Raw genomic sequence first — 14,788 nt, 5'->3', positions numbered from 1 at the left:
TACACGCTCTCCTCTCCACTCTCTGCACCTTACACGCTCTCCGCTCCACTCTCTGCACCTTACACGCTCTACTCTCCACTCTCTGCACCTTACACGCTCTCCTCCCCACTCTGCACCTTACACGCTCTCCTCTCCACTCTCTGCACCTTACACGCTCCCCTCTCCATTCTCTGCACCTTACAGGGGCCCCTTTTCATTCTCTGCACCTTACACGCTCTCCACTCTCTGCACCTTACACGCTCTCCTCTCCACTCTCTGCACCTTACACGCTCTCCGCTCCACTCTCTGCACCTTACACGCTCTACTCTCCACTCTCTGCACCTTACACGAGCCCCTTTCCATTCTCTGCACCTTACCCGCTCTCCTCTCCGCTCTCTGCACCTTACACGCTCTACTCTCCACTCTCTGCACCTTACACGAGCCCCTTTCCATTCTCTGCACCTTACCCGCTCTCCTCTCCACTCTCTGCACCTTACACGCTCTCCTCTCAACTCTCTGCACCTTACCCGCTCTCCTCTCCACTCTCTGCACCTTACACGCTCTCCTCTCCACTCTCTGCACCTCACACGAGCCCCTTTCCATTCTCTGCACCTTACCCGCTCTCCTCTCCATTCTCTGCACCTTACACGCTCTACTCTCCACTCTCTGCACCTTACACGAGCCCCTTTCCATTCTCTGCACCTTACCCGCTCTCCTCTCCATTCTCTGCACCTTACACGCTCCCCTCTCTGCACCTTACCCGCTCCCCTCTCCATTCTCTGCACCTTACACGAGCCCCTTTCCACTCTCTGCACCTTACACGCTCTCCTCTCCACTCTCTGCACCTTACACGAGCCCCTTTCCACTCTCTGCACCTTACACGATCCCCTCTCCACTCTCTGCACCTTACACGAGCCCCTTTCCACTCTCTGCACCTTACACGCTCTCCTCTCCACTCTCTGCACCTTACCCGCTCTCCTCTCCACTCTCTGCACCTTACACGAGCCCCTTTCCACTCTCTGCACCTTACACGCTCTACTCTCCACTCTCTGCACCTTACACGAGCCCCTCTCTGCACCTTACCCGCTCCCCTCTCCACTCTCTGCACCTTACACGAGTCCCTTTCCACTCTCTGCACCTTACACGAGCCCCTTTCCATTCTCTGCACCTTACCCGCTCTCCTCTCCACTCTCTGCACCTTACACGCTCTCCTCTCCACTCTCTGCACCTTACCCGCTCTCCTTTCCATTCTCTGCACCTTACACGAGCCCCTTTCCACTCTCTGCACCTTACCCGATCCCCTCTCCACTTTCTGCGCCTTACACGCTCCCCTCTCCACTCTCTGCACCTTACCCGCTCTCCTCTCCTCTCTTTGCACCTTACACGAGCCCCTTTCCACTCTCTGCACCATACACGCTCCCCTCTCCACTCTCTGCACCTTACCCGATCCCCTCTCCACTCTCTGCACCTTACACGAGACCCTTTCCACTCTCTGCACCTTACACGCTCTCCTCTCCACTCTCTGCACCTTACCCGCTCCCCTCTCCATTCTCTGCACCTTACACGAGCCCCTTTCCACTCTCTGCACCTTACACGCTCTCCTCTCCACTCTCTGCACCTTACACGAGCCCCTTTCCACTCTCTGCACCTTACACGATCCCCTCTCCACTCTCTGCACCTTACACGAGCCCCTCTCCACTCTCTGCACCTTACACGAGCCCCTTTCCACTCTCTGCACCTTACACGCTCCCCTCTCCACTCTCTGCACCTTACACGATCCCCTCTCCACTCTTTAATTTTCAGGTGGATTCAAGTGATTCTGCTCTCCGTTCTCCGCTCTCTTCGCATCGCTCTCCGCTCTTTTCTCTCCCCTCCCCGCTCCCCGCGCTTCGCTCTCCATGCTCCTCTTTCCGCGCTTCGCTCTCCATGTCCCGCTCAGTGCGCTTCGTTCTCCAAACCCCGTTCTCCATGTCCCGCTCTCCGTCCGCTCTTTGCTCTCCACGCCCCACTCTCCGCGCCTCGCTCTCCACGCCCCGCTCTCTGCACTTCGTTCTCCAAACCCCGCTCTCCGTCCGCGCTTTGATCTCCACGCCTCGCTCCCCACGCCCCGCTCTCTGCACTTCGTTCTCCAAACCCCGTTCTCCATGTCCCGCTCTCCGTCCGCGCTTTGATCTCCACGCCTCGCTCTCCACGCCCCGCTCTCTGTACTTCGTTCTCCAAACCCCGCTCTCCATGTCCCGCTCTCCGTCCGGGCTTTGCTCTTCACGCCCCGCTCTCCGCGCTTCGCTCTCCACGCCCCGCTCTCTGCACTTCGATCTCCAAACCCCGCTCTCCACGCCACGCTCCCTGCGCTTTTCTCTCCACGCCACGCTTTCTGCGCTTCCGTCTCCACGCCCCGCTATCCGCACTTTGCTTTCCGCGCTTCGTTCTCCGCTCTTTTCTCTCCACACCCCGCTTTCCGCGCTTCGCTTTCCATGCTCCACTCGTCGCTCTTTTCTCTCCACGCTCTGCTCTCTGCGTTTCGCTTTCCATGCTCCGTTCTTCACGCCTCGCTCTCTTCGCTTCGCTTTCCATTCTCCACTCCTCACTCTCTCCACGCTCCGTTCTCCAAGCTCCGCTCTCCACGCCCCTAACTCCGCTCGACCATCTCTTCACTCCTATTCCACTCTCTGCTCCCTTCACCCCGCTTTTAGATTTTGAGAGTCACTATATATCAACGTTTTCTCGAGCTGGTAGTAGGTGCGGTCCCACTGAACCAGATAACACTCTTTATTAGCTCTGAACCACACACGGACTGTTCAGTCGTTTTATGAGTTCATATTCAGTGCAGTTCCTGGAATACTGCTGTCACATATTCCAGCTCAGTTGTGTAGTCTAACGCCCCATCTCATTCGGATCCCAGACTCCCGTGCTCAGGCAGCTGTAACACTGATCATACAAATGCTGTTTTCGTGGATCTAATCGAGGCATTAAAACGGCGCCACCAGATTTCTTCTATTCAAAACGGACTATCCTTCACGTGGAACAGAAATTGGCTACATTGAATCAACTCCGGCATGCTGATAGTTAGGGACAAAAACCAGTCACTTTATTCAATGACTCCATTGAAGCAAATTACGTCCGCGACCATCTTAGCAATGATGAAAAAACCTTGGTACAGTTTTTTCTCAAATTCAATAAGATTACGATGGCTGGACATCGAAGCGCTTCCACGCCAGAGCGGGAAGAAAGGGAACGCTAGGTCAATTAATTAACGTCTTACAAATCTATAGTGATAACTCCCGGAGAAGAAGACGTTATTGGAGTGGCTTATTGTTACGAAGATGTTGCAATCACAAGAATCTCTCAAAATGTCACTTTCTCTTTAAGATAAATTAAGAAAAGAAAAATGCATAGCCCACAAAACGGATGTAAGAGACGTAGGTCATCTTGTCCACCACAAACTGCTGTGTCAACGTTGGTGATATCGTGAGTGTTAATTGTAGACTAAGTGATCATAGTTTCTGGCGAATGTTTAGGACCAGGCCTGTGTGGGCGTCGAGAGCGATCTGGCTATGATCGCACTTCGTGTGGACAGCGTCATCCATGGTATTATATGGCCAAGTGATATCGATAATTAACTGTTAAACATCCTAAAAGAGATATAAAATCATCAGATATTGAAATAAACGTGCATGAGTCACGTCGACTGTTTTTAAAACTGTGGTTAAAAGAAAAACTGAACTTAACAAGGAGATTATTTTTACAAAAGAAAAGCAGCTGGAAACGGTTGTTGTCAACGCACTGTGTTGTACACGGTCGCTTGTTACAGCGACTAATAGTTTCACAAAAAGACGTAATTTGCCTAATAGACACTCTGACAGATGGCGCGATTCGCTGTGCAGAGTTGCGTCCCTTGGGCACGCCAGAAACCTATGATTGTGGGTTCGAATCCCGGTTCGCCCCGATTATGTTTCTAGGTTTGTTAGCACCATGCCCGTGCTCGTGGGTTTCACCGAAGTGGTAAACGTCTGAGACCTGCATCACTTCGGCTTTCCTCCCACATTAAGCTGACACGCCGTTATATGACTTGAATACTGTTAAAAGCGGCAATAACCCAACTCACTCACTCACTCACTCTGACATAGGTGAACTATACCCTGACCTCTGTGGTTATACACACCCGGTGCCAATTTTTTTTATAAGCCACTTGGATGTTATTACTGTATAGACACCCGGGTTTCATTTTTATATCAGTTTGATATCATCATATCACGTCGTGTCACCTTAATATTGAATGGGGACACGGGTGGCCCAGTCGTCTAAAGCGCCGCGATTCGCCGTGCAGAATTGCGCCCCTTGGACATGCCAGCAACCTATGATTGTGGGTTCGAATCCCGGTTCGCCCCGATTATGTTTCTAGGTTTGTCAGCACCATACCCGTGCTCGTAGGTTTCACCGAAGTGCTAAACGTCTGAGACCTGCATCACTTCGGACTTTCCTCCCAAATTAAGCTGACACATCGCGATTAACTGGAAAACTCACTAATATTGAATGCATGCCTAAGGTGAATCCAGGGACAGACTATTTGTCGGTAATTGCTTGAAGTATATATATGTACATTTTGTGACAGAGTGTTTTGCTGTGCCTCGTAATGTAGTTGAGAGCACCGATTTATTTTGTGATATTCTGTCAGCATTAGTTGTTGTGCAACCCTCAGAGATATGTGACGTACGTATATCCGTGTTCTATAAACCATGACACAACTATATCATAGATCAATCAGGCCAAATGAACCAACGTTATCCGTATGTCATATATACCATTTTTTATTTTACACAATTGTATATATGTTTTATAAGTATATATCTGTGAGATCGTAGAACTTTATGGAGAGGGTGAACAAATGTACATAATTGGCGTTGAAGATATTCAAAGAATCTAAAACTGTCCAATCCTAGATAATCTCCAGGCATCTGGAACAACTGTTCGGATACGCTACTGAGGATATCTTGGTTTCTTGAACGGCTGTTCTGATGCGAGATGGATAAAGAATGACCCGGAGACACATTGACATAGATCAAGATGAAACTGAAAACTGGTACCTTTGGTGGAAGAAGAATATGTGGCGCTGATACATCATATGGCACACATGTCATTGATGTCATTCACACATCACACATCCTAGATCCTACGATATGTGAAATGCTGTACTGTCCATAGGATTGCATGACAGGTGGGATGAATAAGTACGTTGCCTGTTTGTGACGGTGCCACCGGTGGTGTAGGGTACACTTGAGATCATCGCTATATGGTGATGATTCATGATCACATGTTTTTGAAGTAGTTGGAGTCTTATAATGGACTCTTATTGTATATTGTTATTTTGGAAATCGTTTTGTCGCCTTCATGTCGAGCAATAGTTCAGCCGTTTCAGTCTTTGGCGTCTACATGTGTCAACGTTTGAACAACAATGGAGCATGATGCTTCTTCGAAGATTGCATAGAGCGTTAAAGTTGTTTGATCATGGTTACAGCATTCCGGGCCTTAGTTAAGCTTTAGTAGGGCTTTATGTTAGACATATGGAGGGCATTTCCAAATTCTACCCATCAGTGACCATTATAATGTCCGATGCAATTCCCTATTTTTAATGATCAGATGAACACTTGACTTGCCTTTGCACGTGTTTGTGACGGTTGGCACCGGATAAACAGGAAACGCTCACCTTTTCGCAAGCGCCTGATAATTAATGGTGATTTATAAACATATATGATATAGTCAGAATGATACAATGTATGGAAAGGGTTTTGACGTTTTTATTTACATGTCCGTTAATATCATCTGATTTACCACAGGTCATAACTTACATGTTAGCATAAACTGACCTACCATAAGTCATGGCTTACATGTTAGCATAAACTGACCTACCACAGGTCATAACTTACATGTTAGCATAAACTGACCTACCACAGGTCATGGTTTACATGTTAGCATAAACTGACCTACCACAGGTCATGGTTTACAGGTTAGCATAAACTGACCTACCACAGGTCATGATTTACATGTTAGCATAAACTGACCTACCACAGGTCATGGTTTACATGTTAGCATAAACTGACCTACCATAGGTCATGGCTTACATGTTAGCATAAACTGACCTACCACAGGTCATGGTTTACATGTTAGCATAAACTGACCTACATGTACCACAGGTCATGGCTTACATGTTAGCATAAACTGACCTACCACAGGTCATGGTTTACATGTTAGCATAAACTGACCTACCATAGGTCATGGCTTACATGTTAGCATAAACTGACCTACCACAGGTCATGGTTTACATGTTAGCATGAACTGACCTACCACAGGTCATGGTTTACATGTTAGCATGAACTGACCTACCACAGGTCATGGCTTACATGTTAGCATGAACTGACCTACCACAGGTCATAACTTACATGCGAACATCCACCGACCTACAATAGGTCATGACTTACATGTTGACATATATTGGCCTACCATAGGTCATGACTTAATGCGAACACCCATAGGTCATGACTGAAATGTTAACATACACTGACCTACTACTGGTCATAAGGTTCACGAGTTTAACACAGAGATACAACCTCGAATGGGACCAGTGTACGAACAAGATTCTCTTCAGTTAAGTGTATGTTGCAGTTTGACATGGGTGCGCGTTTGCTGTAACTGCTCACGCATCGATTTCAGTGTGTGGTTTAGCTAAAGACTAAAGCATGTTTAGCAAGAAATATGTGTCTAAATTATGACACCAGAACTGTCTGCGTGTTTTTTTTCCAATTTTTGTAATGCTTTTATCAATTAATAGGAAGGTTTTAATACTTTCTTTCCATGGCATCGTCTTTAATTAGTCAATGGGGTCCGATACTTAAACCGATAGTGTTTAAACCATTAAACCATTGAAGAGATGGGATATGTGTTGGTCAATCACACAGGAACTACTTTACGTTTAAACTTGGAATAAAAGCGTTCAGACGTCTGCGGCCATAAACATCCGCAATGGAAAGTAGACCGACGTTTGGCTACCAAGTAGCGTAAGGCGATATTTGGTAATGGCGTTCTTTATGGCACCGAACTGATCCAACAAGGTAAAATATGGCGGCTTCAACATATCCAGCCACTCAACATGATTGAACTGATCTCAAAATTTGGTAGCCAGTCGATTTATGATCTAAGTGCTTTGACCGACGTAATTGAAATTGATTCGCATCGGTTTGGAACGATGTCTTTAGAAGGATAAAGTTTCGGTGGGGAGACTCACGATCAATATAACATCGCTATTTCCTGGCACAAATCTAATACTTTGATTTAAGATAACCGCGCATTATTAAATTGATATTGCTTACATATTTTAAAACGTTTTCAGATAGAAGAAAAAGAAATAGTTCATGCAAAGGAACGTACAAGGATGTGCATGAATTACAAACTACCTTTTCAAATGTCAAACTAATTATGTTTCCAATTTTTACAATCCAAATAAGGGAAAATCGTTTTATTTTGTTGTTTTTTCTTTGTTTTTTTTGTTGTTGTAAGATCACTGTTCTGTTGGAACACATGGCGGTTTAACGGATCCGCTCTCCTTTCCATGTCTTGGAACACATGGCGGTTTCACGAATACTCTGTTATGTGTTTATACATAGAAAACATGGCGGTATAACGAATATTCTCATATGTGTTTCTACATGGAACACATGGCAGATTGACGCACACACTCTTCCTTGTACTGTGGAAATCATGGCGGTTTGACGGACACCCTCTTGCTTGTACCGTGAAACACATGGCGGATTGACGTACACCCTCTTGCTTTTACCGTGAAACACATGGCGGATTGACGTACACCCTCTTGCTTGTACTGTGGAAATCAAGACGGACACTCTCTTGCTTGTACCGCGGAACACATACTAGCAGTGGTTTGACGAACACTCTCGTGCTTGTATCGTGGAACACATGGCGGTTTGACGGACCCTCTCTTGCTTGTACTTTGGAACACATTGCTATTTCAAGGACACTCTTTTGCTCGTACCATGGAACACATGGCGGTTTGACGGACACTCTCTTGCTTGTACCTTGGAACACAGGGCGGTTTGACGGACACTCTCTTGCTTGTACCGTGGAACACATGGCAGTTTGACGGACACTCTTCTGCTTGTACTTTGGAACACATGGCGGTTTGACGGACACTCTCTTGCTTGTACCGTGGAACACATGGCGTTTTGACAAACTCTCTCCTGCTTGTACCGTGGAACACATGGCGGGTTAACGAATATTAGTGCCATGGAACACTTGGTGAATTGTCAGACACTCTCTTGTTTGTACCGCGGACCACGGTTTGAAGTATATTCTCATGTTTGTACAGTCTGCTCGTCACGCAGTACCCGAAGTACAGTACATGTTTTCAATGTAGGTTACTTTAGGCTCTCATTGCTGGCTTAGCACAACGTCAGATCGCAAGGGGCTATTGTGCATATACATATCCATAACCGCTTCATATTATGTGTTTGTTCCAACAGAAGACATATCCCTCTAGTTATGTAAATATAAAAAGTAGATGTTATAAAAGAGAGGCTTAACTGATCACTCATCACTTCGGGCTTTCCCCCTACATTAAGCTGACACGCCGTGATATAACTGGAGTAATGTTAAAAGCGGCGTTAAACCCAACTCAATCACTCACTCACTGATCACTGGTCGATTGTCGATAGTCGAATTCATATTAAAGTTTCGGTTTCATTTCTGAAGAGCCAGGTACTTGACCCTATTCAACGACTCTTGAGTCCGGCTGCTAGTCAACATTGGTAGATTGAACTGCGGGGAATATTCGATTTAACCGCTTTATTTGACGGGAGACTAGTGATCTTTGAACCAATTCCCAACTTCACGTTGAATCGCGAAGCGTTGACAGATGTCCAATAAAACGTCAGACGGAGGACAAACGACAGTCAACGTCGGACATCCACACTAGACGACAAAAGACGCACAGAGTGACCCTTTAGTTCCTTTGACATGAAGTACCAAATATTTGATAAAACATTCACCCTATCTACACAAAAATGTTGAAACCAATTAAAGAAATCTAACCATGGCCCGCGAGCAAATAAATCTGAATAGATTGAACCAAATAAGAGATGAAGAACATCACATAATGTATCACACCATTCTCTCCGGGTAAATTGAATATATCTGATACACTGGGAACGACCTACACGATTTTCGTTGTGCGGTAATACAATAGCTTTTATTTGTCCTTGTTAACACTATTTGTAAAGTGCATCTGGGAACTGAAACATCGGCTAAAAACTATAACTTTTAATGTTGTACCAACATAACTCAAGAACACTAGATGTAACGACTACATATTATTTTTAATTCGTTACTTTCGAAGTTAATTCGTGATTTTACTGATATTCTTCCACAGTTCAGCCTAAACAGGTGTAGTTGTAGGAAACCGGTCATTTATTACAGGGGAGGGTAGGTCGGAGGTTTTGTGACTAAAATACTGAAAACGATTGCCCCTGTTTCGTCGGATAACCGAGGTTATTCTCCGGCGTCGACGTTCTATAGATGTTACATCCAAGCTGTGCAACAGCCCATTGCGTGAAAAATAATAATTTAAATATATTATAATAATAATAATAATAATAATAATAATAATAATAATAATAATAATTATTATTTTTTTTTTTTAAATTAGACATCTTAACGCAATAATGTGTTCAAATGTATAATGAATCTGGACAGATGTTTCAAAGTGGATATATTTTTAGGTGATAACGTTTTACGCAATTTACACATATTTGGCCAGATATAACAATTGTGTGGGATGTAAAGAAGTCGTTGTTGGAGAAGTGCTTCACACCTAAAAGGTTAGTGAAACGAAAAACGGCCTGCCCAATGCAGGCAATGAGCAGTTGCACAGATTGGGTGTAACATATATATGCAAAAGGCACACTGACTTATGAAATATATATGTATGTATGCAAACTGTCGGCTTGTAGATTGCATATGGCTCATATGTAAGACGGCATCTAACCAGATAGGGTTGTTTTGAGGTACTTCGTGACCTTACCCTCAGTGCTAGACAGACATACATCGTCATTAACGCTACACCTTCACAAATGCATGTAAGAGTATGAGGTAGCATGGCAGCATTTAAGCCACATTTTACAGAAAACTGGACCAAATAGTTTAATTTGAAATTGATATGACAATTTAAAGTAATGCAAAATCGGGACGTCGGTTAGAACGAAATGCTGACTCCTCTGTAACGATTTGATATAAATGCACAGCCTAAGATTAACGCTGTCAGGAAGTGTTCATGTTTTTCGCGAACTGTTTTCATCGATCCGCATTTTGAAAATTTCTCATTTCGAAAACCAACATGATCAGCATGTCTAGTTTATTGTAGTCAGGACTGAAGAACCTAAATATGGCAAGACCCACTCCCGCCCTTTCTGTAGTGGACCTCTTCGTTCATGTAATTCGTTGTCAACTGTGAATCCACCATTCAAAATGTATATCCGTCGTACGAAATCGGACAAATTACGTCGAAATCTCCTAAGAAATCTGTTCATTTGCTTGAGCACAGTTAAATCGCAGCAGCTATCCTACAGAAGCCACTGAGGTTATAATGGACACTGAATCTCCCGTGGATCGCCTCTCTGTCTACCTCAAGAGTACGTGTCTATTAACCCATGTCACTCATCCGATATAAGGAGATCAGAGAAGTGAAATTGATGACTACCTTGTCGATTTGCTATCTACACATCTAAGACACGGTCACCCGGTGGCGACTGTATGACAATCACTGCTATAGACATCGTATATATGTATATTTAGTTCACATCAAATCTGGCTTATATGATACTGTGTAATGCAACAGGTTAGCGATGTCCATACATTAACATCAACCGTCACATCAGTGTTGATTTCATGTCCCGGGGGAATCAATATCAACATGATGTTCATTTCATTTTCGTAATGTTAATTACAGCAATCCAATTCAAAGTTGATATTGCTGAAGTTATTTTTGGTATCTAATTTCACAAAGTCGCTTGAAAACATGTAAATAAATCGATTTTCGATTAAAGTCCAAAAATGTGAAAGCAATTATTATTATTAGATTCGATCCAAAATAATATGGATCGTAAGGTAGAAGAATACTTGATGATGTCGGGAACGGGTTGGTTCGTTGTACACAGTGTGGTAGCTGTGTCCTGTTATGAGATATGAATGATTAAGGGATTAATATTTTGTGCTGTGTAACACCCAAAAGCACGACCGGACATGGAGACGGACCAAGAAGCAGGGCGACAGACAGACGCTTAGCTAGAGTGGTAGAACGGCAAGAGGAGTAGTAATGAGTGAGTGATTTATGGTTTTACTCCACTTTTAGCAATATTCCAGCAACATCACGGAGGTGGACACCAGAAATGGGCTTCACACATTGTACCCATGTCGGGAATCGAACCCGGGTCTTCGGCGTGACGAGCGAACGCTTTAACCACAAGGCTACCCGACCGCCCTAAGAGGAGTAGTAAGATTATATATATTAGTATTATATGCTCCTAACCGTTCCTGACTCTAAACAGTTCCTCTAAATAAAAGCGACAAAAACATCCCCATAATTGTAAGAAATCTCTGCTAAAGGCAGAGTCCATTGTACGATTCTGACTATCAAGAGCATGCGTTAATGTATCACAAGCAACTATTGACGAACCAAAGCCCGATAATGTAATGTTTATTCTGGAGCCCATTTCTGGTGTCCCCCAGACGTGATATTGCTGGAATATTGCTGAAAGCGGAGTTAAGCCATACTGACTCACTGATGTGTATTCCTAATACAACTATCCCAAAGTACACTCGCGTGATAACATCTATATATTGTGTAATAAAATGGGACCTAATTGGAACCCAGTTGGCCAAACCCTTCCCAAGTTACATCACATCGCCCACTCTATACTCAAAGTTGGGTCCACGCGTACTTGTTTGCGGGGGTGATATTTGCGTGAAAGTGAGCGTATCCTGCCCCAGCGGTGGCCCCCGACGTGCATGACAAATTCGTCCAGTTCCTCTGAACTAATGTATTGTCTTCCAAATATTATTATAAACAGACTCATTTCATCCAATGGTTCCTCTAAATCATATTTTAATGTATACATTCTCCCAAATTTCAATATTTGAGTACCTTTAAGGCATATTGTTATGTTGTAAATAATTTAAAACAATCACGAATGCATAAAAAATACGATAGCGTGTGTGTCACGAGGTCGTACTAGTGTTTTTCAATGAGAACACTTTTGAAAATCTAATCCGTCGGTCGTGAGACGAAGGCAGCAATGTATTATCACCCGGCGTTCCAATAAAACCAACATCGTGTCCACACATACCTCAACCGACAGGACCCTCGGGCCTGGAGCATAGAAGCTGAGCAGTGCACTCGCCAAACTCACGCTTGTTGTGCTGCACCACTATCTCTCGTAACTATGCTGATTGAATCCTTATGCTAGGAGGCAACGTGATACAGATAACTGGATGCCAAACGCGTTTGCAGCCATTGATGTATATCTGGGTTTATACACGTGAGATAACGCTCATGCTTGTTTCCCCGCCGAAATGGACAAGTTTCAACAGCCGTTTTAAGCCATCGAGTACACATATTTCAACTAAAATATCCCCTTTCACAAAGTGTTCAGTGTGTTTTCAAAAAGGGTTTCTAAAAGTACTGGATTAAATACGTCGTTGTGCAGAGTTGCATCCATTTCGTCAGGATCCGCTGCTCTTTAGTTCGAACCCCAGACCCCAAACAGCAAGCATTATATCCATCCCGTGGGTTTGACAAAGTACACATGTTTAATATCTGCCTGGCTGGACATTCATCCAACCTGCATCTGTTCCATCGAGATGGACCTCCGTGAGCGTCTGCCTGGTATGACACCCCCCACCCCACCCCACCCCACCCCACCCCACCCCCACCCCCCATCCCCCATCCCCATCCCCCACCCCCACCACACACACGCGTCATACTAAAAGGCGCTAAAAGTAGTACAGTATAAGTATAATTATATTGAAGGAGACGTTAAACCTCACCTCACCTCACCTCACCTCACCTCACCCAACCTCACCTAACCTCACCTCACCTCACCTCACCTCACCTCACCTCACCACACCAATCGTGATAATACTGATATACGAAGGATGCTACAAAGAATATAGAAATTGTTATCCATACAAAAAATCATGTCTTCAACTGAAGTAGTTTTAAATGAAATTATAGCGTCAGAACAAACTCACTCACTCAATTAATATCCCCAATTATCTTAATAATTTGGGGACACCCGTAGGTTTTACTCCAACAAAATTGAAGCATCAAGACTTATTTCTGTAAAGTTTGATCTTGTTTGATCTGAAGTATCCAACACTCACACAATCGTTGTTCAATAGCTTGCATTTTCAAAACCGCTTTGTTCATTGATTTATCGTATTGTAAACACTCAAAGGTAATCTGCAGATTTTATCTGTCGGCGAGATGTTTGAAGGAGGCTGTCATATCCCCTCTTTCACCTCTGCTTCGACGAAAACTCTTTGTTGTGGCAAAATGTGACTTTCCCAATATTTCAGCTGTTACACGTTTTCATCCAAAGGTCATTTTCATCATGTAGTAACCGTCATCTGTTGAGATTTGCATTGATCATCATTTCTTCTGAGCATTTCAGTTGATGCTGCTGCATCAGTAGGGTTTAACTCCACTTTGAACAGTATTTCAGTTATATCGGGGCATGTAAGCTTGATGTGGGAGGTAAGACCGAATTGATGCAGGTCTTAGATTTATCCTGGTTCTTAGTGGCGCTAAATCCAACTCACTCACTCACTTTCATGAATCGCTGCTTTCATTCTGTTGTGACGCTTCTGGTGAGTGAGTATGGCTTTACGCCGCTTTTAGCTATATTCCAGCAATATCACGGCGGGGGACACCAGAAATGGGCTTCACACACTGTACCCATGTCGGGAATCGATGCAGATGCAGGTCTTAGATGTGTCCTGGTCCTTGGTTTGTCGGCACCACACCTTATTCGTGGGTTTCGCCAAAGTGGTATTAAACGTCTATGACCTTCGCCGTTTCGGGGTTTTCTCCCCAAATAAACTGACACGCCGTGATATAATTGAAATAATGTTCAAAGTGGCGCTCAATCCAACTCACTCAGTCACTCACTTTCATGAATCGCTGCTTTCATTCTGTTGTGACGCTTCTGGTGAGTGAGTAAGTGAGTATGGCTTTACGCCGCTTTTAGCTATATTCCAGCAATATCACGGCGGTGGACACCAGAGATGGGCTTCACACATTGTACCCATGTCGGGAATCGAACCCGGGTCTTCGGCGTGACGAGCGAACGCTTTAACCTCTAGGCTACCCGACCGCCCCTGGGCGTTTCTGTGTTTTCATGCGAATATATAATATTATGTATCTCCAGTACACCGAGGGTTTTAATGACTTGGAACTCACGCTTCTGATCTTGTAAATGTAACGTTGTCATATTTCGATATGTCACTAACTCAAAATTCTCTCATGATCAATTTTCTATACACTAATATTATCAATCCTTGATTTATCAAATAAGCCACAAACACCATTTACATGATGGAATAATCACTATGTAGGCCCTCAAATATAGATTGATTAAGTAATCAATAAACTTTGATATTTTAATCAATCTGCAATCAATAAGTCATTATTTCAATTATGTAAATTCTCTTTCGAATCCAACGCTAATACAATTTATGGCGTCTTGTTTTA

At 44.2% G+C, this 14,788-nt stretch overlaps 2 protein-coding genes across 2 annotated transcripts in view; both read right to left on the bottom strand.

Moving 5' to 3' along the window:
- Window positions 1-207: 207 nt before the first annotated feature.
- On the bottom strand, window positions 208-1,528 carry LOC139456744 (apical junction molecule ajm-1-like). The gene is made up of 2 exons (XM_071238389.1): window positions 1,063-1,528; window positions 208-728 (listed from the first exon to the last, which is right to left on the bottom strand). Exons 1-2 carry the CDS (start codon window positions 1,526-1,528, stop codon window positions 208-210), a joined length of 987 nt encoding a protein of 328 aa, XP_071094490.1.
- A 250-nt stretch (window positions 1,529-1,778) lies between these two features.
- Window positions 1,779-14,788, bottom strand: part of LOC139456728 (octapeptide-repeat protein T2-like) — a 126,553-nt gene continuing 113,543 nt past the window's right edge. Inside the window, exon 2 of the mRNA XM_071238388.1 lies at window positions 1,779-2,608. Coding sequence (XP_071094489.1) covers window positions 1,779-2,608 — 830 coding nt within the window. The remainder of the gene's footprint in view (window positions 2,609-14,788) is intronic.

The sequence above is a fragment of the Haliotis cracherodii genome, unplaced genomic scaffold (assembly GCF_022045235.1).
Source record: "Haliotis cracherodii isolate W230 unplaced genomic scaffold, xgHalCrac1.p SCAF_1, whole genome shotgun sequence".
In the NCBI taxonomy this organism is placed as follows: domain Eukaryota; kingdom Metazoa; phylum Mollusca; class Gastropoda; order Lepetellida; family Haliotidae; genus Haliotis; species Haliotis cracherodii.
This window is presented reverse-complemented; position numbering and strand designations above follow the sequence as displayed.

What these genes read in the sequence shown, in the direction of transcription:
- LOC139456744 (XM_071238389.1), bottom strand. Translation starts at nt 1,528, where the DNA reads ATGGAGAGGGGAGCGGGTAAGGTGCAGAGAGTGGAGAGGAGAGCGTGT. An exon ending in GAGAGTGGAGAGGGGAGCGG is followed by an intron (nt 729 to 1,062) that starts GTAAGGTGCAGA and finishes GGTAAGGTGCAG; the next exon opens with AGAGGGGAGCGTGTAAGGTG.